The sequence below is a fragment of the Colossoma macropomum genome, unplaced genomic scaffold (genome assembly GCF_904425465.1).
Source record: "Colossoma macropomum unplaced genomic scaffold, Colossoma_macropomum, whole genome shotgun sequence".
NCBI classification, from domain to species: domain Eukaryota; kingdom Metazoa; phylum Chordata; class Actinopteri; order Characiformes; family Serrasalmidae; genus Colossoma; species Colossoma macropomum.
This window is the reverse complement of record NW_023494794.1, coordinates 21,581,933-21,609,396: the sequence shown is the minus strand read 5'-3', so window position 1 is coordinate 21,609,396 and position 27,464 is coordinate 21,581,933. Positions and strand designations below refer to the sequence as shown.

General features: G+C 41.2%; 2 protein-coding genes across 3 annotated transcripts in view; both read right to left on the bottom strand.

Moving 5' to 3' along the window:
- Nucleotides 1-633: 633 nt before the first annotated feature.
- LOC118814796 (adapter molecule crk-like) lies at nt 634-13,647 on the bottom strand. Its single transcript, XM_036580576.1, has 3 exons — nt 13,047-13,647; nt 4,374-4,942; nt 634-2,481 (listed from the first exon to the last, which is right to left on the bottom strand). Exons 1-3 carry the CDS (start codon nt 13,264-13,266, stop codon nt 2,347-2,349), a joined length of 924 nt encoding a protein of 307 aa, XP_036436469.1. The 5' UTR covers nt 13,267-13,647; the 3' UTR covers nt 634-2,346.
- A 10,293-nt stretch (nt 13,648-23,940) lies between these two features.
- Nucleotides 23,941-27,464, bottom strand: part of LOC118814795 (leucine-rich repeat-containing protein 75A-like) — a 38,640-nt gene continuing 35,116 nt past the window's right edge. The window contains exon 4 of one of the 2 annotated variants that reach the window (XM_036580575.1): nt 23,941-26,631. In XM_036580575.1, the coding sequence (XP_036436468.1) occupies nt 26,073-26,631 (559 nt within the window). In that variant the 3' untranslated portion in view covers nt 23,941-26,072. The remainder of the gene's footprint in view (nt 26,632-27,464) is intronic. The other variant, XM_036580574.1, reaches the window with a different exon arrangement.

Here is a 27,464-nt window from a genome sequence, read left to right as displayed (position 1 = left end):
TACCAGGTTTCGTTACTCTGCACCAGCTCAAAGCTGGACTGCTCCATGCAAAACAAGTGCGGTCCTTCTTAGCTTCTTAGCCTTAAATAATGCACACAAAACATCCATTCAACTTTGTGAAAAGTTGTAGCACGCTCAGTTTTGGGTAAACGCCTATACTTACACTGCTTTATTCATTTCAAATTAAACGCATTTCGTTTTTGTTTCCAATTGGTCAAAATGTTTAGAGTTGGGCTGAACAGCATTTTACCGTCTTTGAATATTTCCGAACAAATACTCAAATAACTGTTTTCAAAACCACCCTTAAAACCAACAATTTGAAGCGTTTTAAGTTGCCCATCGCAACAGATACACTACTGCAGAAGGTGGTGCAGTTTGAGGGGAGGTGATATTGGTGCCAGGCATAAATTCAACTAAACGAGGCATATCAAACTGGGGACCTTCCAGGCCAAAGTGCTGCAGAGATTAGCGTTACCCTCATCTAACACTCTGAATTCAGTTCAAATTCAAATTATCTGATGAGCTGAATCAGGTGTTTTTAATGAGGCAGTGTGCTGAAGTCTGCAGTGTTTTGGCCCACTTGACACATGTGAGCTAAACTATCCATAATTTATTTATTTTTTTTAATTTTTCATATATGAACAATCTAAACGAAATATTTTAAGCTCTAATTTAAAGACGAGGATTCTGAATACTAAACGCAGAAAGGAATACCAACATACAGAATAAATATTCAAATTATTTGGGCTACGAGTTTAGCTACAACACAGACAAGATTGGTAGCATAGCAATTCAAGCTGGATGAAGTAGCACACAGTTGAATGGGATTCATTTCGAGAGCATTCTGTGAACTGAAAAGAAGGACCAGTCTGCAGGCTGCCTCGGCCTTCTAAAATCCTGACTGGCTCAGCTGACGAAGCTCATGATTGATTGCCTGAGGGTTTGGAATGCTGTCAGAGACAACGTGGCTCCGGTTCACCTTCGACAAGCATTACGTAAGCTCACCTGCCAAACACAGCTGTTGCTGCGGCTTCGGCAGACAACGACAAGAGACTGGACCCTGGCGACACCCTGCACAACCCACCTGTCTATATCTGTCTGTCCTGCCTCCCTCTATGGCCATGGAACAGCCTGATCCCACAGATACAGACAGGGACATGAATAAGGGAGAATAAATTACACTGTTCTTTAGGGTACGATGCAATAATGCTGATGACAGAAACTCAACGAATGATGGGGAGAATGTGAGAATGGCATGTTCGGAAGCATCAGCATAGTGGAGGATGTCTGTGGATTTAGAGGTTGAACAAAAAGCTCAACCGTGTTTGTTTCATACAGGAAAAATAAAGAAGGCAGCGCTGTGGACGTGTGCTTTGCATCTTTGGCACAGGAGACTGGAGGAAGGCGAAAGTACACAGAGGGGAAACGGAAGATGGGGACTTGGGAGGGGACGGGAAAGGACAAGGAAGACGAGAGAGAAAGGAAAGTGGATGTTTTTCCTTGTCTTTTAGTCAGCATCTAATGTCGTCTGTCATACACTTTTCCTGGAATATGAAAATATCAAATCTGGGAATGCAGACTGACTCAGGACTTTTTTCCTTGTCCTTCAATACGAGTTCCTATTTGCAAACATTATTCCAGAACACGTCGTCTGGAAATGCATTTAGTCACCAGCGTGGTCATCAGACATGATACACAGGGTAAAATATAAATCAAATATTAAAATAAGTAACTGGCATAATATTTAGCATGTAATGGTACATAATATATATGTCTATTTTTCCATCATAATATTTTCCATTTCAGTACAAAAAGAGGACCAGAGCTTGACTGGTAGTGTTGGCTGGACCCAAGTAAGGGTGCTGTAGACTTCCAGAGGAGGGCAGTGCAAGCCTAGCCACAGTCTATGGGACAAGAGACAGTTCAAGTAGTGCTGTCTCTTCTTTTTTCTTTCCGTCAGCAGTCAGAGGGCATTGCCCGCTCTTTTGTTCCAAGAGTTCCTACCGCTCTGGTTTTCGGACAACAGTCTTAAGAAGGAGGGAAAGCCGTTAGTGGCTAGTTGTTACGCATGTGACTCTATTGAAGCGTGTGGTCCTTGTCTATGTAGGGCAGATGTGTGTCAACTCTATTGTTACATGAAAGTGTGAATAAGTGGGAAACCTATGCTTATATCTGTGTTTGCATAAGGAAGATGTCAGGGTAGTTGAATACTGATGTGGTCAAACACCCAGGTTAGATCAATTTTAGCTCGAGCAATTTTGTACGGATGTAATGATTGGATCAGTCATGGCAGAGCGTGAAAAACTGCAGCGTGTTTGTGTGTATGTGTGCAAGTACACGTGTGCCTCAGCTTTCGTCCTCAGGCTGTTGCTGGTCAAGCAGGCGGACGTGTGTGAAGGGGAAATGGCCTTTCTTGCCCTTGCACTCTCCCTCCCACTGGCCGTTCACGTTGATTTTCGTCACCGTCACCATGTCGCCCACCTGCACACACAAACCTCGGTTAGGAGAGCACAAGTTCATCCATCCTTTGCTGTGTTGCTGCTTAATGGAGACCACATGCACTAGGCATGGTCAAATGCACTTTGCATGCATATATACATATTTATGGAAGAATATGGAAGTACGCAGCGGCACATATGGATTACAGCTGCAAAATATGGACAAAAAACTACTATTATGATCAGACGCCTATTGTGATAAGGATACACCTTGCAATGTATTTAAAAAAAAAAAACAAACAACATTATCAGTGTAAAGACTGGCTTGCGTTATTTATAGAGAGGCAATGAAATTTTGGCCACCATAATATTTCTGGCCAGAAACGGTCTTTTGGTTTTTGGCTGAAAGAGAAAAACAGCTGAAAATTTTGACCAAGCAAAAAATGAGCCAATGTGTCAAAATCTCAAACTAATGAAAAATTGTGATTAAAAACACTGTTTGTTCCCTTCGCTCTCCGGCACCCATCAGCCAATTCAAACAGTTTGACCAACAGTGAAGATGTTGGCTGCATGGAGTCATTTCCCAGTTTCTATGAGGGAGCAATCTCTGTTCGTCAAGTATCAAGAGATGATACAACACCAGAAACCTCTCCATCACAGGTTTGATACCCCTTGAAAACAAGATGTCCTGCTCGATATGCAGAACACAGCAAAACAGACGCAGTAAGAAAAGTACCCATTTCAGATTTTGAAATGCTGAAAAAACATCATGTACAGCAATGCCAAAGTGCAAAGTAAAACTAAAATGCCTTGAATGACCAACCGTCCTGTTGTTGAGGATGCCAGGTTTTGTGGCACATACTGCAGCCGGCGTTTTACAGCAACTGTAGGATGTTTATTTAGTCTAAACTGGTTTCATTTATTGTCAGCTTGGTTTTCAGTTGAGTGAGCCCTGAATTTAAGTTTTGGTTTTGGCCAAGGATTTTCATTTCAGTGCATCACCAATTGTTCATTTATTTTACTGTCCACTTATAGTCATATTCAGTTCCACACATTAGCACACGCTTTCACCAAGACAGGTGAAGCCACCCCATCTTTTTGAACTCCTGTTACTCCATCACTGAATAGCTAATTTGCACGAAGCCTCCAGAACACCGTCTGTGCAATCCTCACACAGTGCATGTCTGGAACACGGAGAAAAACGTATCTAAGCACTTAAACAGAATCTGCTCTTTTTGGTCTTCATTCAGGGTGGTGTTGCATCAGTGTTTCCTGGGCTGGACTTTTCCCTCTGCTTGGTTACTTGGTTACCCTAAACTAGGGGTGGAAAACTAGAGGTTTACAATACAATGTTATCACAATGCTTGAACCTTGATATAATTCTACTGCGATTTTTAAAGATTTATATGCTATATATTCTTATATGACACTGTTATATGAGATTTACTCGTTCTGACTGAATTATACTTCCACAACTTTATATAATGAAGATAAAGTTTGATCATCTCACTTCAATCTTTTTGTTTTAAGAAAAACAGAACTGTAGCAACCTTAAAAATTTCCTTGATAATTACATACTTAGCATATCGCTGCTGTCCGAACAAAACCTTGTATCTCCATTTTCATCTTTTTTTCAGTTTTTGACATAATTGGAAAGTGCCTTTTGTCCTTTACATTGTATGTAAATTTCATGATGAACGGACCAAAAGATACGACCCAAAACGATGTGGAAAGAAGTCTGGTTCCCTTGACTTACATTAAAAGCAAAGTATGTTTTTTTCTTTCTCCTGTAAAGTTTCTATTTTGGAGATACGAGGTTTTGATCCGACAGCAGTGATATGCTCATATCTGGAGCATAGATATATCAAATCTTGGACCTGTATAGACACTGCTGTACCATAAAAGCATACCGCTAGGAAGACAACCCATCCATACCTCTAAAGCGAGGGCAGTCTTATCGTAGGCATTAGGCACTCTCTTCTGGATGGCTCTGGCGTACACTGGCCCATTCTGCAGGCTGGGTAGAGGAGTGTTGACCACAGGCTGGGCGTAGTCCAGCTTTGTGGGGACTGGAGCTCCAATGCCATCCGCAGGGGTCCCCAGGACTGCCTGTCCCACAGGAGCCCCCCCAATGGAGGTGGGTGAAGCAGGCCGGTATCTCTCCACATAGGGTACAGGGATCATTCCAGCACGCCCCTCGCTGTTCTGGGCGTTCCACCACTGCTCCTCAGGCTTCTCCAGAACCCGCAGCACGTCGCCCTTGCGGAACGGCAGGTCCTCCTCATCGTTGCCAGGGAAGTCAAAGAGAGCACGCACATACTCTGCCTCTTCCTGCCTCTGGGGAGTGCCAGCAGGCGCCACGCTGATGAAGCTGGCATGCTTGGATCTGTTGATAGGCTCGATAAGCGTGGTGGTGTCCAGGTAGTGGATCTTGTAGAACTCCAGCAAGCCTGGAAGAGTGTCGAACTCCTGGTCCCCGATACGGAAGCGTGGAGACATCAAACCTGGACAGAGTCAGTACTGATTAGTCGGCAAATATGCATGATGATAACGCATATTTTAAACTCTCCAACTGTTCTCTCTTAAGACTTAGTCACTCCAGCGTTTCATCAGCAAATCTGGAGCTAATAAACTTTGTGTGCAAAACTTTGCATTCGACTCTGAAACGTAAATTTGCATCCTCAACTAACAAGCGCTGTTGTGAAGGGGTGGGACTCGTATAGCAGCACTGAAGATCCAAAATAAAAAGGAAAAGCAGGACCCCTAGAGGAGGCATTTTCCCTCGCTGACTCACTTTGTTGAAACATGTATGAATGAGGAGTGTAGCTGGCCCTCAGCCGGCCTGCTAACCGCCATTCGTCCAACAGAAAAAGAAGAAAATAACGTAGCTAGTGTTAGCAAACAGTGTAAGCTAAACAACTCAGCTTTAGCTTACCTAACGCTGTGTGACATGAGAAGCTGGCGCCCTCACCCTAAGCGCTGAGAGGCCGAAGCCCGACCCTCTCCACCCTGAGTAGCCGAGCCAGCACCCAAGCATAGGGCTCGGGCCCAGTCTTCTCATGCTACATAGCATTAGGTAAGCTAAGGCTGAGGCTGCTGTGTTTCATGTGTTTGTGTGTCCTTGCTTGAATGATTATGCTGTGTGCTGCCACAAGTCGTCAGAGAGTTTAGCGCAAGCTGAGGAAGCTCTAATGGCTCCGTGTCAGCTCTTTTTTAGCTGATTGAGCATATTAAGTCAGCATTAGCTGAGACCGAGATGCAGGAAACCAATGAAAAAAGAACAGTGTATTGTGCAGAGTAGCGTTTTATCACTGCGGATGGGCATTTGTTATTCTAATATTCAAATATGTAAACATTAGAATATTGAATATCAATGAAAAAAATTCATTTCAACTTTTATTTTTTTTTTAAATCTAAAACAGCGCACGAAGAGTTCATTAAACTAGGCGATGCAGAAGTAAACAGGGAGAGTAGCCCTGTTATTTGCTATTAAGGAAACTCGAATGGTAGTTAATGCTGCATTCCCCGTTTAAACGGTCACTTAAGTAGCCTTTTTCGCCCACCCAACGGCCAGCTAACGGTGTTTTACTTTCACTTTCTCACACTGGATTTAGCTTATGAGATGGTAAGATGCCTTTGAAATAGGGCTGCAACTGACGATTATTTTTATTGTCGATTAATCAGTTGATTATTTTCTTGATAAATCGATTAGTTGTTTGGTCTATAAAATGTCAGAAAATGGTAAAAAAAAAAGTCAATCGGTGTTTTCCAAAGCCCAAGATGTCCTCATATTTTTTGTCCTCACCCCAAAGATATTCATTTTGGTGTCAATGAGGAGTAAAGAAACCACAAAATATTCAAATTTAAGAAATTTCAGAGAAATAATTCTCGCAATTAATTTAATTGTAGACAACTAATCGATTAATCGATCAACTGTTGCAGCTCTACTTTGAAATTATGTGAGATTGGCTGATTAAGATTAGTACAGGTTTGTTTGGGGTTTAGAAAGTAATGCAGTGTACAGTAATAAATGGTGATACTACTTTTTCTTAGAAGTAATAAGTGGAAGTGGAATATTTTTTGCATAACTACCCCACCACTGGTCAGTGATGGGTCAGCTTCTTGTATTGGCGCATAACCGTGGTTTTGTATTCTTGAAGCAGATCGTGTGTCTAGCTAAAAACTTTGAAAGGCTAATTTTGAACTATATATTTCTGAGCTTGTTAACTTCCCTGTGGGGTGTGTTTGTATATTACTTCCTGAAGCCCTCATACTGGCTTGACTGTAATAAATGCACATACTGCTACAGGCTTTATACCAGTAATACTAAACCTAGAGGTGTGGGGTGTGGGGCTTCAGGGGTGTTAGGTACTGACAACTGTGGCCCCCTCACTTTTAAAATGGCTGCCTGGCATTATGTTCAAAAAGTTGCAGCGGAGAGAATGTGCGGCCTGGCAGTCCGGCGAAACTAGGCTTGCCCAGTCTTGTTGCTTTCCTAACTGGCTTTAAATAAACACATGTAGTAGAAATAGCCTGATACACAGTCAGTTGGTAGAAAGTATTAGATTTCTGTTATTCTACTGTTTGTGACAGGCCAGTTAGCCAGCTTGCTAACTGCCAGGTTAAGCTCCTTGGCTAAATACAGATGCAAACCAGTCATGCTACTTAGCTACAGCTCAGTGTGCAGCACTATGTTCTTGCATGTATGTAATTACCTGCTTTAATTAGGTTTACTTTTGTGTTTTACGTTTTATGGTTAGTGAATTAGACCGCTTTATACCGGCACCAAAACGGAGGATGTTTTTTTTCCATCACCAATCTTGCGGTCTGGCGCTGACCACGCCCATTTTGCAAGGCAGCGGAAACTGCAAATGTGTGACTGCAGCTTCACAGAGACACACCCATTTAAATGCTTTTTGGCCACCTTCTGTCTTTAGTCTTACTCTGAGCTTCTAGTTTAACTTTTTCTAATGAACCTTTTGGAGTCTTTGAAAGGCTATGCACGTTTATTTAACGTTGGGCCTTCATTTAAAACTTTTTACTTGATTAACAGTGAAAAGAAAACCATTTCTAGGTTACTAACCTAATCAACAGACAGTCATATTTCACTGACAGGGCCATCACAAAAGTGAGAAGCCTCTAAATCAGTGGTTCCCTGTACATTTCGCAACTGATCCAACTTATCAGCTAATTAAGGAACTCTTCCTGAACTGAAGTAGGGGTATCAGAGGCAGGGCTACGTCACAGAGTTGGAAACCACTGCTTTGAACTGACATTGAAACGTTTTAGACCTGTTTAAAAGCAACTCTGAGCACAAACCAGGAAAAGGCCTCAGCTGAGAAAAGCCTATTAGGACTCTCTCTTCAACATGCACCATCATGATGCACCGTGAATAGTGCATTAAATAACAAACATCCCTGCATTCCTGAACCATGAATCAGCAGATCACCAAACCTGAACGTGCAAAACCTAAGAGATTACAAACCAGGTAAGTCAACTGACCTTAAAGGTGGGTGAAAACAATGTCTCACGATACTTTAACAACTTTTTACCATACATGATATGAAATGAAGCGTTTTTTTTGACATCCGATAACTTAAACAAGAGATAAGAACCAGTAGTGGCACATTTTAATAACACTACTATGAATACTATGAACTATGAATGCAATGGTTGGTAATCAACATCCTGTTTTGCACTAAAAAAATAATAATAATAATAAAAAAGGATTAATGATGCTCGTTTTGTAATAAGAGAGCCACAGTATGCTTTAAAAAAAAAGCATAGTGATGTCATTTATCACGATAAAGATGACCATCGTCGTATTGCCCAGCCCTAACTGACCTACATACAAGAGCAATGCATCCGTTTAACACAGATTATTTCTAAGGGAACAAATCACCACTGACACTGAAAAGTAACAGAGGTGAATCAGAACTAAAGGAAAATGTGACTGCAACTTGTGACTACTTGCAAACATAAGGAACTTGCCCTTCTATTTCATTCATCCTGTAAGATCCAGCTGTGTGCGAGAGGCGGAGAGCGAGCAGCGGACGAGGCGCGAGATCACACGCATTCCATGAACACCATACCGAACAGTCATCCTGACTGTGTGTCACCCAACCCATTCATTTCTTGCACGAGTCTCTGAGTGTCAACCACCTTGCAGTTCCGCCGGGAAATTCCACTCCTCCACCCTACCGCTGACAATCATTCCTCTATCTATACTTAGGTAAGAACTAACAAGGGACTCACCAACGTGGATTTGGGGATGTGCACAGGTACTAAAGTACTTAGTTAAAAGGTTCCTTGTTCCAATATTTGAATACTGAAATCACTATTTGTGGACTCAACAAGGAAACCCAGGGAGAAAAACAGGCTAACAATTCTGTGAAAGTTATGTTTTAAGGGTTGTTTAAGAGGCTGTGACACACCAAAATCAGTAAGTATGATACATTATACTTTTTTTATAACTAAATGCAAGAATTTTAACATCTGCATGTTGCCAAACAGCACATATTCAGGACTTGACTAAGAAAGCACTGATAGTGCAGCAGCAGCAGCAAGGTAAATACTCTCGCTGCCTTAGCGAGGACTAATAATAATGAGTGCGTTTACATGACCAGTTGAATAATCGGATAACTGCAGAAATCTGATGATAGATTATTGAGCGCATGTAAACTCCATACTCCGATCTAGAAATCCGATAAAGAGAGACAGATTTTAGCTCAGTAATCAGATTCCTCAGTCTGCGCATGTGTGAAAACGGACTGCTGTACTGGAAATAAGCGAGCAGTGTTGCTGCGAAACAGCAGCAAAACACTTTTGGAGCGACGCTGAAACCAACTACATGCTTGACAAAATGAAGAATTTAAATATTCTTCTTCTTCTAGAAGATGTATGTTCATTTTCAGGTAAAGTGGTGCAATTTTTTATTTATTTATTTATTTTTTTAAAGGATTTGCCACGAAGTTCGAGTTTTACATTATGTTTACATCACGTCTTTTATTGAGAGTTTACCGGCCGGTTGCAAAGCAGGAATCTGATTACTTCCTGACTTCTGTAGACCCGGATTTTCTTATTATCTAATCACTCAAGTGCATATAAAAGAGTTGATCGGATTACCGACAAAATCTGACTTTCTGCATTTATTGGATTATTAAGTGCATGTAAACGCACTCAATGAGATTTCTCTGTCAGTGTTACCTCATAACATTAACATTGCAGCACATCATGCACTGAGAAGGAAGGACTCCCTGCAGACAAGTCATCAACTATCGCTGCACCAGCTCTAGTGTTAGCTAATCAGCTCATCTGAAGGGGCAGCCTCTGTACTCAAGTGCAGTGATCAAAAGATCCTACATTGGTATTTTTGCCAAAGACATGTTTTAACATCCACAGCTAAAATTTTCACTCATGCTATACTGAAGCATACTGGCAGTCATTCACTGTGTTTTATGTATTCTGCCTTTTCTTCTTCCCCATGGTAAACCGAATATCCATTTAATAACTCTTACAGATAAGTGAATATCAAAAGTAGTCTGAACACATCCCTAACGGGAATTCTGCCAAATGCCAAGATTATACCCAATGTTTTTCTTCTGCGCATCTGTCAATGCAGATATCCACACTCAGCGGTGGATGTTGTGATGATCCTTTATCATTATCATGGTAAATTATATCTAAATACTTTTCTGAGCATATTGTGGATTAACCCTGCAGGTCCAGACATGACCAAATATTACCACGGTATGCAGTATAACAAGGGTTATATTATCATTCAATAAATGACTACCTAGTGCTCTGCTGAACTAATGCAGTTGATAAACACTAACGTCTGTAGAACGTGTGTAGACGTTGAGTGACTGGTGTTGGAGTGACAGCGAGCCAATGTCGAACATGTTCCGTGGAGCCTGGGACTGCAGTGTTTTGACTAAGCTAATAAGAGCTTAGTTAGCAAGCCAAACGTGCCACACAGCACAGGCTTGGTGCAAGCAAATCAATGCTAAAATGGCACCTGTTTAGAGGACACTTTGCGTGTAGAGCGTTACCAATGCAGTACAATAAATAAGAATCAGACATTTTAGCACAGTAGACCTGCATCACCTAATCATTCTGCTCTTCCGAAATACAATACATTAGTCAAGTATCAGCCTCAACTGGAGATGGCATTTCAGGCTGACATCAGCTGAAAACGCTGGATCAGATACCAGACGGAAAAGCAATGAATTCGATCCAATTCTGTAACATTTCAAGCCTGAAACACCATCGCTCACACTGCGAAATGATGTTCTTAGCTGTTTATTTCTTAAAAACAGCTCATTTTAAAGCTTAGTAGCTTTTAAAGAAAAAGTATTGGATCACTATCAGTCAATATGTAAGGTTTTGATAATGGTATCAGGAAAAAAAAGGGAATCATGCCATCTGTAGTTTATCAGTCAAACCTAAGAATCGGTCCGATGCCAATGCGTGTTTTTGACAATTATCTGCCAATACCGATACGAGTTTTACATCACTGAATACAGCCCTATTTAACTGGTTTAGTTTTACCAAAGAAGGTCTGCTAATGTAATTTGTGTGCGATTTGACTGGCGGATTCAAACGGGATAACGGATCCATGTCATTTCCCCGAATGGTCCAGATTGAAACATCACTGCGTAGATGTTTACATCGGCATTATGCGACAACCGCCACATATCAACACACTGTGGGGATAAACTGGCAAATGGACTAGCACTTGGCCAGTAATGGGTTCGTTGAATTTACCAAATGCCGCCCAACAAGACAGAAAATGCAATGCCTTGCGGGAGGTGCATTCAAGTTCATTCTCCTCATCCTTGTAATTTGGCCATCACCAAAAGTGTTGTGGATTTCAGGAATCATGAACATGAGGATTAAGGAATGGGGTCAAATCAGGCTCCGGTTTAACTGCTAGCCTTGTCTTCAGGTTGCAAAAAAAGAAAAAAAAACTGAGTTGCCGTTTTCTATTACCCAGTTTTGTTATAACATTACTGAGACGTCGATTCGAACACGACCCCTATTATTGAGGGAGCTCCAAGTTCAGTGAATTATAGAAGGTAATTCACTCCACATTATTGCACAGCAGACGTTGTAAAACCTACAAACATGGCAGATTTGTTGGTTTAAAATTACGGATCTGGTCAGTAATCGCTCAAACTACAGCACTTCCCCAGGTAAAACTAATCCAGCTCAAACAGGGCTCGAGACAGAGCCAAGTAAAAGCTTTCACCTCTGATCCTAGCCTGGAGACAGAGTGAGCTGTTTATCTTTACAATGGGAAAACCTTGTTAAAGTTAATCTCAACTTGAGAACCAGTTTTAGCTGCTTTAGACAGCATTCATCAGAAAGGCAGGACTGTTTTAAAGGCCTTCGGGTTGCAAAGTTGGAGACAGGACAGGACAGTGCTAATAAAATGGCTAATACCAGCTCTGTCCACACCCCTTCAAGCAGCCACGTCGGGTGGAAGGGGAGTGGACGCTCTATCTGACTGGGCTAACTTTAAAAATACTAACACGAGTGCTTCGGATTTTACTCACCAAAATTATACACAAAAGATGTAGGTTAACGTTAGAGAAGCAAGGCTGCCGAGTTTAAATACAACGCATGAACACAGACCAACACACTGTTAACGACTAGCTAGCAAGTTCGACACCACAGCCAAGTGAAGTTATGACAGCAAAACTGAAAAAAAAGTAATGCGGCAAATTATGTAGTTTATAACTTACAACGAGGCTTAAATTGGCTTCCAAGTTATTCGAATTTCCCGTTCCACCTTAAATGATGCAGCAGTTACATTCAGGAGCCTCAGGCGCCAGAATGTAACTTCTACAGCATTTAAGGTGGAGCGAGAAAATGGAGCAAGAATCCAACTCCAGCTTCATGTTTAGACATTTAATTGGCAACCTAACATAATTCTACTTCATAAGACTTTCCCAAAGGCTATATGTATATAAGAAGATACCCGAAGGACATTATATGAACGGTGTCAGGGCAGCGTTAGCTAGCTAGCTAAATTAGCTTGCTAGCTCACCAACTTTAGAGTGCTGACCGAACGTGCTAAGCTAGCTAAACAATTCCCGTAAGGTTTAAGTTTTTGTTTTTATTTCACACAGAAGGCTAGCTACAGGGATAACGGTGCAGGTGGTGTAAAAGGTTTAACAGACAAGCATAAAAACGTTTAATTCCACTAAGAGTGAAAGTCCAACTCCTGAAGACAGAGAGAAGGCTATGCTAACTAGCTAAGCTAACTAATGGTTAAGTTAACTTCGAGGCTCAAGTTGGTTTCCTATTCACCAGCTTCTTGTTCGAATTTTCCCGTTCCACCTTAAATGGGCAGCAGTTACCCTCTAGAGCCAGAGGCACCAGAATGTAACTGCTGCACGATTTAAGGTGGAACGGCTGAATTCGGACACGAAGCTGGCGAATAGGACGCCAACTTCACCTCCTGCTACAGAAATCGAGTTGTGCTAAACAACAACCACTGGCGACTCGTAAGAACGAATAAGTTAAATAAGACCTCGTTCAAAATTAGCTGACAGAGTTGTTGAAGCTGCAGTGAACACAGTGAAAACGAAAAGTGATGTGTACCTGATCCGGATTGCCGGTTGTTGCTAATGCTGTTGATTATATAATGGGAGACTTTAGAGTTTTCAGAGACGGAGAGCACATAGTCTCCTTTGATGGTGGTCGAGTCTCTGACCAAAAACACCCCGTGTCTCTGGCCCTGCAGCAGAGCCACGGCGTCCTTTCTGCTCATATTTCCCCAGTACCAGCTCCCGCGGTCCTCGGCGTCAAAATTGCCAGCCATGACTCTGTTCTTCCACACCGGGGCTCTTCCTCAGCTCAGGCCTGCCTCTGCCTCTCCCAGTCAGTCCGTGTGCCTCACTTCAACTCATGCAAAAAAAAACTTCGGCTCCCAGCAGCGCAGCACGCTCCGAGAAAAAGCCCAGCAGCATCGGAGCCGCCTCGGACCGCTTAGCGTTAGCTTCGACCCAGCCGCCCCAAACTCCGCGGAAAACGGCGCTCCGAAAGCGGCCCTAAGTTAGCAGAACTGACTCTAAACTGTTACGGCTCCTCCACACAGCCGACTTTTTTAGTTTAAAATATAACCTCTTTCGCCCAACATCCAACTGTTAACTCCAAAAAACTGAAATGGCGGACGTCGGGGGAATGATTGACCTCATCGGCCGGATGTGAGGTAGACTTGGGTTTGAAAATTAACGCGGTGGGACACACCCGACCACACAGAGCGCACGGGCTTGTTCGCCTGCAGCTCGAAGGGTTGGGCGATACGGCGAGAATATCACATCACGATACTTAAAGTTGAACCGATTTTTCAAAAACATTTGCGTAATTAAACGGTTGAGATGTAAACAAAGTCATTGAGGTTATGTTCACACAGCGGGTAAAAGTGGCACATTATCTTTTAAATGTGATCTGTATGCGACATCAGTCTGAACAGATCAGCTCCTAAACCGACCCGCATGCGCAAAGGAACAGTGCTTCACGTGGCTCGTCTAGAGGTAAACAGTCATGACGGCCAGTGAACGCCAGTCGCTCCCGCAGCTTTCAGTTTCGTCTTCGCCAGCATCACAGGAGCGAGTATAAAGTTCCAGTGGTTGACAGCTGGACTCAGCACCCACAGTGTGTTCGAGTTCGCCGTAAAAGGGCGCGATATTCGGCCACGGCCGCTTCTTTGGTTCGTGTTCTCGGATTCTTTAAACTGTTCTCTGACGCTCCTCCGTCTCCTCCGGCCGCGCTCGGCCATTTTGTTCGGAATCTTCTCGAATACGGAGCGGCTGCGAAACGTCTCTTCTAATGTTTTGGTACAGAAACATCAGCCTAAATGTTTATGAGTCTCAGCAGCGCGGAATTATGTCGAGTTGGACTGACGTAAAAGTCCAAGAATTCCGATCTGGCTGTTCAGACTGAGTCGCATTGCCGCAGATCAGATACGTATCGGATTTCAGTACCACATATGAAAGTGTCTCAAATCGGATTTGAAAATGTCAGATTCAGTGTGTTTATTGCTGTTCACACTGACACACAGACACACATCTGTGTCACATACGGAGAAAAAGATCGGATTCGGGCCACTTTTACCTGCTGTGCAAACATCCTCAGAGTGGTTTGGTGTGAAATGCTGCGTTTTAGAGAAACTTACAGAGTCAGAATTGTTCACAGTGGCGGTGATAGGAACCAGACGTCCACCTCTAAAAGCTCCCTCACATAAAGTTTTTACATGAAATGATTATGAATACTCAGCCTGATGTCTGAGACATTGTTTTATGGTAGTTTTGTGGTAAAGTTTTGGGCTGATAAGAAATCTCTTATGTTAATTTATTCATGGTGGAGGGGTATACGAAGGCTGTTCTAAGGCAAAATAGTCCCCAAAGAAAACTTTTTTTTTCAGATTTACCACTATTTTACCATCATCAACATTACATATGAACACTCAGAAGACATACGGAGGTTCACTGGTGGTTTTGGATAGTAAATAAAATGGCTATATTTATGTTGTATACGTGGTGACCCCTGGTTCCCATCACCACCATTGTAAAGAAATCAGAGTCTGTAAGTATCTCTAGAAATGACCAACTTCACATCAAAACACTCTGATTGACTGTATATATCTCAAGGATTGAATTATTCTGAAATTTTGAACAGTTGGTGGAATTCCCCTTTAAAGATATTTTTACAGTATACAGTACGAATCTTGATATTTTGATACAGAATCGATGCACTAGTAGAGCTGTATTTAAAAACAGACATAAAAACTGGGCCTCATTCAGCAAAATCTGCCGTTTTATCCTAAATTTGTTATTCAGGAAGGTCCTAAGAAAAAGTCTACATAAGATTCATGACGTGTTCTTAGACCACAGAGCCGTTCGCACCTTTGTGCTCTTGAGTGTGCTGGATCTGAACTCTCCAGTGTGCTGGATCTCCAGGACCACGATTGGGCTCCCCAGGGTAGAAAGTAGAATGATTGCAGTTCTTGGATCAGGGCGATAGGGGGCAGTCTAGTACAATAAAAGTATACTGCATTATTACTCATGAACGGTTGAGTGCTGGTTGTACTAATTCAGCTGCTCAGTTTATTTACATCAGTTTTATGCATTTATGTACTTCTTTATTTTAGGTATTTTACAGTCATGTGTACTTCCCTCTTCAAAGGACAAAACAAAAAACACTTGCCCCAGTTGTATCCCTTACAAAACACAGCTGCAGAAATACTGCAAGAAGCAATATTTCTGTAATGCTGCGTCATACTTCTGTAGTGATCTATAATATTTTCATCTCAATATAAGTAGTTACGCATATTATATAATATATAAGTACATATACATATACAAGTAGTTCCACATATCCTTTATAGTTTAGTATAGTATGCTGTAGTATAGTGTAGTTGTATAGTTATGCTGTAGTAATAAAAACAGTATAGTAATTGCTTGAATTTACTAAAAGAATCTTATAGGAATCCTTTAGAAATTTCCATAGAATTATGCCTTTTTCATAAGGAATGGTTACATTCATAGATACATATTAGAGATCTGGAGAGCTGTATTTCTATGGTTATGCATAGTCTTGGCCTAATCTGCAGTGCCAGTGGAAAATTACTTATTGGAAATCCTATTTATTTTAGGTTTAAGCTTAAAGGGGCATTCGAATAAAAAAAAAAACTAGCATTTAATATTTTGTTTATGTTGTGTATTATTCTGTGGTGTAGTATTGCATCCCCCAGCCTCACTCGTTTGATTGAATTCACAATTTTGTATTCCTTTTCTATCCTTAGTGCTGATTTCTTGGATGTGGAGTAAGCCCAGTCTTGTGGAGTTTGCCCTGTCTTGTGGAGTTAACCCAGTCTTGTGGAGTAAGCCCAGTCTTGTGGAGTTAACCCAGTCTTGTGGAGTTTGCCCAGTCTTGTGGAGTTAACCCAGTCTTGTGGAGTAAGTCCAGCCTTTTGTGTTGTTATTTACTACAATACCCAGCATGCATTAAGCATACAACCATTGTGACACCCCCCTTCACCCACCCACAGTGCTAAAGAAATCTGCTAGGATAGCCACCAATGTAGAGGTTAATTAATATACACGTGATATTCAGCTCCTAGCAGTAGGCTTAGCTGTCTTGCTTCATTCTGCTTTAGCAATTCAGCAGAAAAAAAACACAAGCCCCCAGTATCTGTTTTAAAGTGCTTGAAGTTTCTGTCACCTTCAGATTACATCATCAGAAGGGGGTTTTCCTAGTCTTTAAATCAGAAAATCACTCTATTGTGTCATTGACGTAGGAAACGGGTAGCACAAAAAATTGGCCTGTTCTCTGCTGCATTACTCGCTACAGAGTTCCAAACCGCCTCTGGAAGCAACATCAGCAGAAGAACTGTGTGTCAGGAGCTTCATAAAGTGGGTTTCCATGGCTGAGCAGTAGCACACAAGCCTAAGATCACTATGCGCATGCCAAGCGTCGGCTGGAGTGGTGTAAAGCACACTGCCATTTGACTTTGGAGTAGTAGAAATGGGTTCTCTGGTGTGATGAGTCGCACTTCACTATCTGGCACCATCTGTGTTTGGTGGACAAATCTGGGTTTTGTGGATCCCATTAGAATCCTACCTACCAGAATGCGTAGTGCCAAAAAGTGAAGTTTGGTTGAGGAGGGATAATGAGCCCATTAGTTCCAGTGAAGGGTAATGTTAATGCTATAGCATACAAAGACATTTTGGACAATTATATGCTTCCAAGTTTGTGGAAACAGCTTGGCCCATATTGCAGCATGAGTGTGCCCCTGTGTGAGGGTCCATAAAGGCATGGTTTGATGAGTTTGGTATGGACCTGCACAGAGCCCTGACCTCAACCCCCTTAAACATCTTTGAGATGAACTGGAACGTTGATTGTGAGCCAAGCCAAAATCTTGAGGAAAGCCATCCCAGAAGAGTGGAGGGTGTCATAGCCACAAAGAGGGGGGGAACTCTATATTAATGCCCATGCTTTTGGAATGTGATGCTCATAAAGGTGTCAGGTATCCACATACTTTTGGCCATATAGTGCAGATGTATTATAAAGGGATGTGCTTTATTTGGGTGTTTTTAGACACTGTAGATCATGAAATGTCACCTGTTGTCAGAAGTGAGGGAGATGAAAGTCAGAGAAAAGAATGGCGTCTTGTTATGGAACTTGTGAGGGTTGATTAAGTTGAACAGAGCAGCAATTTTTTTTCCCTTTCCTGCAAGCAGTGGCTCAGTGGCTCATTAGTGAGTCTGGCCGGGGATTTAGAGATTGATGGGGAGAGCCCCGCTGCTTCAGACGCTCATCACTAACCGCACGGATTTTCTGTCATGCATGCCTAACAGGCCGGCGAGCCCGCTCCCCCTGCGCCTTCTTCACTGTCTGTCACTGAAGCTTAGCATGGATGCACGGATGATGAAGCGGAGGCTCCTGTTGTACTCGAACACTCATACATGAACACACTCACTCCTGTGGTGACAGACAGGCGACTTCTTCCCCAAAGACTTGCCACTGTTACCCTTCATCCTAGGCTGATTACTGTTTCCTCAATGTATATTACAGTTGAAGGGTTGAAGGGTTGGAGATAGTCTCCAGTATTCAAATCTATATATTTTAATACAGAATATACGGTGAGGGGAAACAAGTTTCAGATGCTTTTGGTTTTTGTTATTTAATATATTTCCAGTGGACTTCAAATTTACACATCACATCTTTTGTCATTGTACTTATAAACATGAAGAAAAAGTATGTATTAATAAGCAAAAACAATGTTTAACAAAGCTTTGTGGTTCAACTGTGGTCCGTTCCTCTTGGCAAACAGTCCTCAGTACCCCAGTGTTACCAAGGTCTCTCTGCTGGACTTGAAATTTCAAAATCCTCATTAAAGTCAGAAGATTGGCCACACCTCAGCCTTTTTTAGGAACCAGTTGAGTTACTTCGGCTGTATGTTTGGGGTCATTGTCTTGTTGACGTCCATCTTCTCCCGTTTCTTGACTGATGAGATTAAATTCTCGTCTAATATGTCACGGTACGTCGCTCCATTCACATTTCCTTCAATGACCTCCAATGCCCCAGTACTGTTTTCATAGAGTCAGCCCCGTATCATGTTGCTCCCACCTTCATACTCCATTGTGGGTCTGGTTTTCTTGGGATCATATCACAACTCTTCTTTCTTCAAACAGAATCATTCTTGCCAAGGAGTTCTATTTTAGTTGCGTCTGACGGAACACATTGTTCCAAACGAGTTCTGATTGGTCTGAATGCTTGTGTGCAAATTTCAGACACTCATTTCTATGTTTCATTTTCAGCAACGGAGTTTTGCTTGCGGTGCAAGAACAAAGACGATTGCGGTGCAGTTTGTTGCTTATTGTTCTCTGTGTAACTGCTGTTCCGGTCGTCCTGAAACTTTTTCTCCTCTTGCCTGGCGCATCTGTCTGGGGGCGATTTGGTGTGGTTCCATGAACTTTCCACTGGGGTATTATTGAACCAGTTGTACTGACAGGGAGGCTTGCCAGGGCTCTTTAGCTTTTTTTCATTCGAGTCTTGTTAAATTATGTTGTCTTTGAGTACTTTAGGAAGCTTCTTCACTTTCATCATGATTGCTGCTTGTTACATGAAATCTTCCCAAGCAATGGCAACATCTTTTATAATGATGCCAGGTGCAATTTGCACAAGGACATTTTTATTTTTATAGCATGTAGAGCTTAAGTGATTTTTATTTTTTTTAACATGTATATGTACTTTTTTTCCTTATCAATTTTGTTTGGTAAAAAAATCTTTGTGTTTTTCTGTTTTTGGACATGATGGCGCATTAAGAGTGACTGTTCCTTGAGAAAGTTATTGTGACACTAGATATGTGCTAAAGGTCCACGTGGAATATTTCATCCTGCTCCCAAAGAAAACCTGCACCATTTGCCATTTGTCCTGTTCCCTAATCATTTTGTCCCGCTCCCACCCACAGTCCTGTTTATCTCGTTTCCATCTACATTAGTCATGATTGAACTTGACTGCCATAGGTGGCCTTTAGTCAGCTTTATTGTTTATGTTATTCGTCTTTATTAAAAACACTTTCCGTTTGACTTTCTGAAGATCCATCGTTTCTGCAACCTACAAGAATGAAATTCACATGATTCATGTGAGTGTTTGTTTCTATTTAGAACTAGTTTAGAACCTGTTTAGAATGAGTCTATTACTTTTTGTTATGTTGCTGTTAAATATTATTTATATATGCCAATTATTAAATGAGAGTTATCATTTCATTTTGGCTTTTCATTAATTTGCAGATTCCTCTACACGTGGTGTACTGCTTGCACCCACACTGGGCTGGTTAACCACCACCGTGACACAAATTAGCCCCAAAATTCAACATACTGTGGTGGGTCCTGCAGAATGTAGACCTCTACTCCAAACTATGCCACCAGACATAGTGGTGCAGCCTGTAGTACTGAAGCTTATTTTAAAGGAATTTAAGGTATTAAGGAATTTAAGGAATGGTTTGGCAAAATAGCAAATTTACATAGTTGTCCAGCTCAAATGTAATCAGTCAGCCAGGGCATGTGTGGTTTGTTTTGTACTGGAGATCCAAGACTAAAAGACTTTGGGTGACACAGACCTCCAGTATTTGTTCTAGTGCAGCTATTTTGTCCTTTCAACAAAAATCAAACCACCTTGGGAGCCACAACATTTTATGTCCATTTTACCATCTCGGCTGTAAATATGTCTCAGTATGTGCTGATTTACTAGTACAGGCTAAAAATAAAATATAAATGAAAACACAGACTTACTTTGTTCTGTTTTAAGCTTTAGCTCAGCTGTAGCTGCTTTTCTCACATCTCTGGCAGGAAACGTTTCCACAAAAGTAGAATAATTTCTTGTAAAATGTCTTTCAATATTCGACTTTTTACGAGGCTGAAGTCAGCTTCTCGTTCGCCAGCTTCTTGTTCTAGTTTTCCTGTTCCACATTAAATGGTGCCTGAGGCACCATATTGTAACTGCTGCACCACTTAAGGTGGAACGGGAAAATTCGAACAAGAAGCTGGCGAACGAGAAGCGGACTTCAGCTTCGCAACTTTTTGTTTGACAGTTTCTCGTTTTAGATTCAATGTATCAGGAAACCAGCTGGAGTGCTTACAAATACAAATAAGTCCATTTGTCTCCAAATTATGGATGTTCGTCTTAAATCTTTCTCTTTGTCTTTTCCTTAGCTAGGCGAGATTGTTCTCTCTGTTGCTGTGTGACCAGCAGTCTGCGCTCCAACCTTCAGGGTTAAAGGATGAATTAACTCCAGCATTTAAGACCATTTATTGTTAAAACTGTGTTAGAACGATCAGCAGAGCTTTATTTGACTGCAAAGGAGGATTAGAGGATTGTACTGGACAACATTACGAGCCCTTGCCAGCATTGCAAGGGTTGTTTTAATTTGTGTGAATTTAGGATTGCAAGGACCTGGACGACGCAGCTGCAGCTCACTCTCCCCTGCAGAACGTAACAGACTAAACTGAGGTGATACACCATCCGAGTCCTGATTGCTACTTCAAAAGGCCATTTTGTTAGCCTTACGCTTTGTTCACCCAGCAGGAAAGAGAAATGAATGCACTACATATCAGAAACGTGTGCAGTTTCACTCTACAGCTCAGCATTAAAGTCTCTGAAGACACCAGCTTTCAGCTTTTCTAAAAACTTAAAGTCAGTGAGATTTGCCAAATCCTCTCCGCACATGCTGCATGTTCTCTGATATACACTCAGAGGCAGATTTGGGAGAGAAGAGAAAAGGAGAAGAGTGAGAGAAAAAGAGTTGGGGGTGGTGGGGGTGGGGGGGTAGAACTGGACACATCCAGAATAATCCAAATATGCATGAGCATTCACACACAAAGACTCTGAGGGCAGATGCTTTTGTGAAAAATGACTCAGTTCACATTACATTTATGCTTAATTCATTTTAATAGCAAAGACTGAGTTCTTTATCAATATAGACAGCAATGTGCAAAAGTCAGAGACGACCTTTTTAATTTCTAATCAAAATGTACAAGCTGTTCATATTTCAGGAGATATTTATGAGGAGATTAGATATAAGATGATCCACCTGTATGAGGAAGTTTAAAAAATGGAAAAGCTACAGAGAAAATGAGACTCCTAGCAACCACCTGCAAGAACTGGCAGACCCCCAGAACTGTCCCCATCATATAAACAGCACTCTAATCTTTGAGAGAGAGGAGAAAATCAAGCTGCTTCAGATCTGAAAACATCCACAGGTGTTTCTGTCCATCCTTCCACTGTGAGAAGACGACTCAGCGCTATGACTCTGAAAGGCCAGAGAAGCTGCTGGTGTTCTCCAAACAACAGACCGTCCAGACCTCAACATCACTGAAAGTGATGGTATTATTTGGATCATGAGAAGCAGAGAATGCAACCAACTTCTAAGACTGAACTTTGGAGGTGTGGGAAAAATTTTCCTGCAGATTTCTTTAAAAAACTGAAAGCAAGTCTCCTGAAAAGAATGGGAGCTGTAATAAAGGCAAAGTGTGAACACATTAAATACTGAAATAGTTGATATTTTTTTAGTTGTTGATGCTTCAGTGTGATTTTCTGTTAAATATGTTTTCTGCCTTTTTCCTGATGCTAAAAAACGAAGACAATATACTTCATAGCTGTTTGTTACTGGAAATAAATGAAATAAATGAAGGGTGGTCTCTGACCTTTGCACAGTACTGTACTGTAAGTACACTGTAAAGAACAAGCATCATAAACATTCAACAACTTTGCAACCTTATGATATTCTTCAATGGTAGCATATAGAGAGTACTAATGTTACTGTATGTACACTACTGTTCAAACGTTTGGAACCACTTGTCACATAATGATAGCTGATACCTTATACAGTGTGGATTGAAATGCTATCAACTAGACACCAAAATACACCATTTAAAGTATTTCAGGAACAATGAGAAGAAATGAAATGGCAAAAAGTTGCAGATTTTACTAGATAATCTGTAATAAATGGCAGTTTGATCAGCAGGTTTTTCCTATATAAGGCTTCATACATTTATTATGGAATCAACTTCAGCTCTTTTCAGCATTGCAAATTTCTTCATATTTACATCCTACAAATCATCTGAAACCTATAAAATCTTAGCATCACATCAGAATCATTTTCTACATGCGTTTGCAACAAAATTTGTTTTACATTGATCAAAACAGTGATTCCAAACTTATGAACAGTGAATGCAAACATTTGAAGAGTGGTGTATAGAATTAAAACATCCTAACGAAAAGCCAGGGAATAATCTATTAAATTCTCTGTACTTGATTGGATGCACCAAGTCTCAAAGTGCTGACTTATGACACCGAAATAGGTCCACTGCTTCTTGTTGCTACAGTTATTGTTCGGTGCACTTCTTTAAGGATCCGAGCCAGAAAATAACTGTTCCTTTTTTGTGTACGCTTCACTAGAATTAACGACCCAATCATGAGTCGTTGCATAAATGAATGAATAATTTATGAATGCATAAATTACAATGGCTTCAATACCACATAATGGTGGCAAAGTCCCTCGTGGGATTATAAGGCAAAAAAAAAAACATTGAAAATGAAACTGACCCTTAGCTAACCCCCTCCCAATATACAGATTGTCTAGTCGTAGCTTAGCAACTGTAACTAGGCCCTCTGACAAACTACAAAGTGCCACAGTGGTAACTTGCTTTGTATCAGGAGTTTGGAGTGTGAGGTGAGATTTTATCCATTTCTTTAGATTAAAGACAGAGAAGAGGGGTGTAGGGTCCATATTACATAGAGGAATTAAGCCTGTCATCCATCTGTACTGTGCTGCAAAATCTGCTAAAGCTAACAAAGTCTTCATTGTTATTGTCAGTTAATTAGATTTAATATTTCATCAAGTTGAGTAAATAATGAAATTCATTTAATATGCAGCCACAGGTTTAAACCTGTGAGCCTAAAATAGAGAAATGCATATAATTATGCATGATTATATCTACACTGCAGTACATGCCATTAAAATGGATCGCAATTTGTTGAAGCTTCTCATTTTTTGACTGTAGCTTCTAGCCTTTATCGCTGTTTAGGCTGCTGTTAGAGATGCTAACACCATCTGTGACAAACTTTTGACGTTCTAGTTCTAGCTACTGGGATACAGCTGATCCTGGTTGTAAACATGACAAAGCCAGAGACAGCTGTGATTGGTTGGAGAGTTAATGTCATCAAAAATCGAACAGTGCGTTAATAAAACAGTCGCTGAAAAATCGCATTTGGTGTGCAAGTTGTCCTCAGTTGTACAAGTCGCTGTTGTTGGAAGAAAACCTTGTATCTCCATTTTTGAAGTTTTTCAGTTTTTGCCGTAATTTGAAAATGACTGTTGCCCTTTACATTGTATGTAAATTTCATGATGAATAGACTAAAAGAAATGACCCAAAATTACTTGGAAAAAAGTCTGGTTTCATTGACTTACATTAAAAGTAAAGTAGGTTTTTTCCTTCTCCTGTAAAGTTACCATTTTGGAGATACGAGGTTTTCTTCCAACAGCAGCGACGTGCTTGTTTGAATAAATCGCGACACAAAGGCCTTTAGGCTGCCAAGAGTTCGCAGTGTTACATACCCAGCCTTCAAAGGCAAGCTGGCAATCTTTTACTCTACTTTTATCTAAAAATGATGAAATATAAATGATTACAGAGTAAATCTACTCTTCCAATCGAAAAATCTATTCTGAACATACCGGGCTTGAAAGCTCATCAAACAGTAATAAAGAGGGCGGGGCTTAGCAAAGCGTCAGCTGTTGATACTGGAACGACGTAAGCCTTTAGACAGTAACGCAACAGAAGACCACACCTAATAAAGCACTGGAGTAGGTGAGTCTTCTGAGCTCTCTGTTGCTGGTACAACTGATGCTCTGAATGGGGCTGTAACCAGTGATAAAAACTAGGGTTAAAAACTATGTAGTGACCCAATTCCTTTAATATTGAATTGAGCTAAAGTCAAGTACTAAACTGACTGTATGTATTTTTTTAAAGGTAGGTAGTAAAATCGGTCCAATTTAAAAAATATATCATCGCTGTCGCATCAAAAACCTCCTATCTTTAAAGTGCTAACATCACAGGGGAAGGAAAAGGAGTTTTAAAATTCAGTGAAAAAAAAAACCAACAAAAAATGAGATAGAAGGTTTCGTGACGCTAGGCTTACAATTCAAAATACATCAGTAAAGTACATTACAGTATTTGTTATAGTATTTTAGTATTTTTTTGAGAAAAAAGTAACACAGCATTACTTTTACCACTAAATAAGCTGCATTAGCTGCGCATTCACATTTTACATGTGACTAGTTTAATCATGTTTCTATGAAAGTTTGCTAGCTTAACTGCAGTTGAAATACCAGCATCGCTGGGCTGTTTTCATTTTTCTCTTTAAAACTCCACACTGCAGACATTTAAACCGCCTGTTTACTTCTGAAAGCTGCCAGAAGTTGTGGTTAATGTCTGTTTACATCACCTCGACATCAGTGCAAGCAGAGCATGATGGAGTAAGACAGCCTTAACATGGGGCCGGAATTCATTCAGGCTTAATACAGCAGATACAGATCCATTAAAACATGCTTTTATTGGCTCTATCGCTGATCTTTCCGGACAGACTGGGACATCTCGAGTTAAAACTGGGAGGCTACTTAAAGCTGGAGAGTTTCTGTCCATTAGAATGGTTTGTGTCTTTCTTTCTTACTTCAGTGGTCTTTTTACTTTGGAGGTTCATGGCTACAGTCATCGTACAGGCACGCTGTGTGTCTTCCCAACAGCAGGAATTCCTCTATCCATTACTGCTGTAAAGATTTCTAGACAGTTTTGAAAAATATAAAAGAAAACAAATGTTCACAACACTGTATAGGCTGTACTGTCTCTTCATTTATGTTTCATTTATCTTTTATGGAAACTATAAAACAAGAAATCACTGAAACAGCAACATAACGCTGTCAGACTCAGTGTATTGATTCAGTTTTGAGGGTTTAAAAATGGAGATACAGTATAAGCCTTTATATGTGGCAGTTAAGTTTTTTGGATTTAGTAGTCTTGCAGGGCCAGACAGTCCCGTAATGAGAATCTAGGGACAACTTGCTAAACCTGGCGCTGGACTGCAGGAAGTCCAGTGCAAACAAAAGTACAGCCCCTATGGTATATCCTAGAGGGACTTTTCTGCCATGCTAACTTACATAATGTCCGACAATGGTGACATGCACCGCCTTCACAAGTCTCTGAATAGGGCTTGAAATATTCATTCAGTTCGTTCCCACCTTAATTAGTCTACGCTCCCACCTACACTTAGCCCACAATTTCTCATAGCTGTCCCCAGACATTTTGAAATTATATTTATCTGAATCAAACCTGTCTATGTAGTATATAATTAGAGCTCCGTACAATCAAGACATTTTTTACATTTTATATACATGTAAAATATCAAAAATCAGGTCAAAACTTCAGAATCGAAAATTCATTCTGGATTTATTCTGAAAATGAGTCTCGTTACGCCCCGACCCATCTTCCATGTCCAACTGAAGGCTATTACTTATCTAACTATTAAAGTCACTTGTAAATTCTCATCATACCAGCGGCATCGTCATCATGTCTCATCTGCTGACCCTGAAGTCCATGTGGATGTCTCCTCCTCTCCAACCTCCTCCAAACTAGTGCTCCCACATGCCCCACACCCGGCCCAGCCCCTCATCCCAAACCCCCTCTCCTCAGCCTCGCCTGACTGTGCCTCTCCCTGCTCCTGGATGGTGGGCAGATTGCCCTGCTTGGGGCAGCGCTTGCGCAGACCCAGCAAGAAAGGTTGAGGAAGGGAGAAGATGTCCACATTGTTGCCCAGGTCCACCCAGGCCAGTGCTGGAAAGCTGCCTGGGTCCTTCAGGGCGTCAGTGAGCTGGCGCAGGATGCCGCGGGTCAGCCGGTTGCCGTTAAGCGCCAGGCTCTCCAGTGCAGGCAGGGCAGCCAGCGTGGGCAGCAGAAGCAGCAGGGCATCGTCTGTTAGCTCAGTAAAGCCCAGCTCCAGGCTTCGCACACGGGCGGAGTGGCGCCGTAGATGAATAACCAGACGCTCTGTGTCTCGCCATGAGAGGGGGATGCCGGACAGGTCCAGCGTGCCGCCAGCAGGAGGGGTGGAGAGAACCACCTTCAGACTGAAAGAGAGAGAGAAAGATGATTTTTTTTTTTGTAATGAATACAAGACAAAAACAGTGACCACTTTTCTCCATTCTCCATGATTCTCAATACTGTTGTCTCATTTGAAATGTAAAAAAATGAATTAAAAAAAGCCAAAAATGAATTAATTTTTATTCTGTTTCTGTCAGAAATTTGTAACAATTCATTATTAACCCCTAAGTGTCCAACAACTAAAAGCGGCTGAGTGAGGATCTGAAAATAAAGATAATAGATTCTTCCAAAGCAAGAAGATATCTAAAAACTGCCTGATTGTTACTGTCCCTGTTTGAAATGTTAAGAAGAACTGCTGAAGTCAATACAAGATCTGAAAGACCAAGAAAAACCTCTGAAAAAACTGCATGTAGACTGCAGGTATGCAAAACTCCCACATCACTGCCAAGGACCAAGAGGAAGATTTAGCTCACACTGGAATTGTGATGCAGAGTTGTTGGACAAACCTAATCTATGCGGCTCATCAGAAGTTAACCTTAACTGTGATCTCTAAACCAGAGACCTTGTGAAATATAATGTACAAGGGTATGTTTAGACAAAGTAAGGAGCAGCATTTGATGAAAAAGAACATCTTGCCAATTGTTAACCACAGAGGTGGGTCTATTATGCTTTGGGTCAGGCCCAGATCATTGAATGGGTTTTATGAGGCATGTGCCTGGGTCACGAACCACCAGGGGACCCCGGCAAACAATTATAATATAAATATAATAAAAATACAGAAAATATAAATGCAAAAAATGTACCAATCTGTCATTGTGTCATGGCCAATCATAATTCACATACCCTCCATGTCTTTCCT

What these genes read in the sequence shown, in the direction of transcription:
- LOC118814796 (XM_036580576.1), bottom strand. Translation starts at nt 13,266, where the DNA reads ATGGCTGGCAATTTTGACGCCGAGGACCGCGGGAGCTGGTACTGGGGA. An exon ending in CAACCGGCAATCCGGATCAG is followed by an intron (nt 4,943 to 13,046) that starts GTACACATCACT and finishes GACTCTGTCCAG; the next exon opens with GTTTGATGTCTCCACGCTTC. An exon ending in AGACTGCCCTCGCTTTAGAG is followed by an intron (nt 2,482 to 4,373) that starts GTATGGATGGGT and finishes TTGTGTGTGCAG; the next exon opens with GTGGGCGACATGGTGACGGT.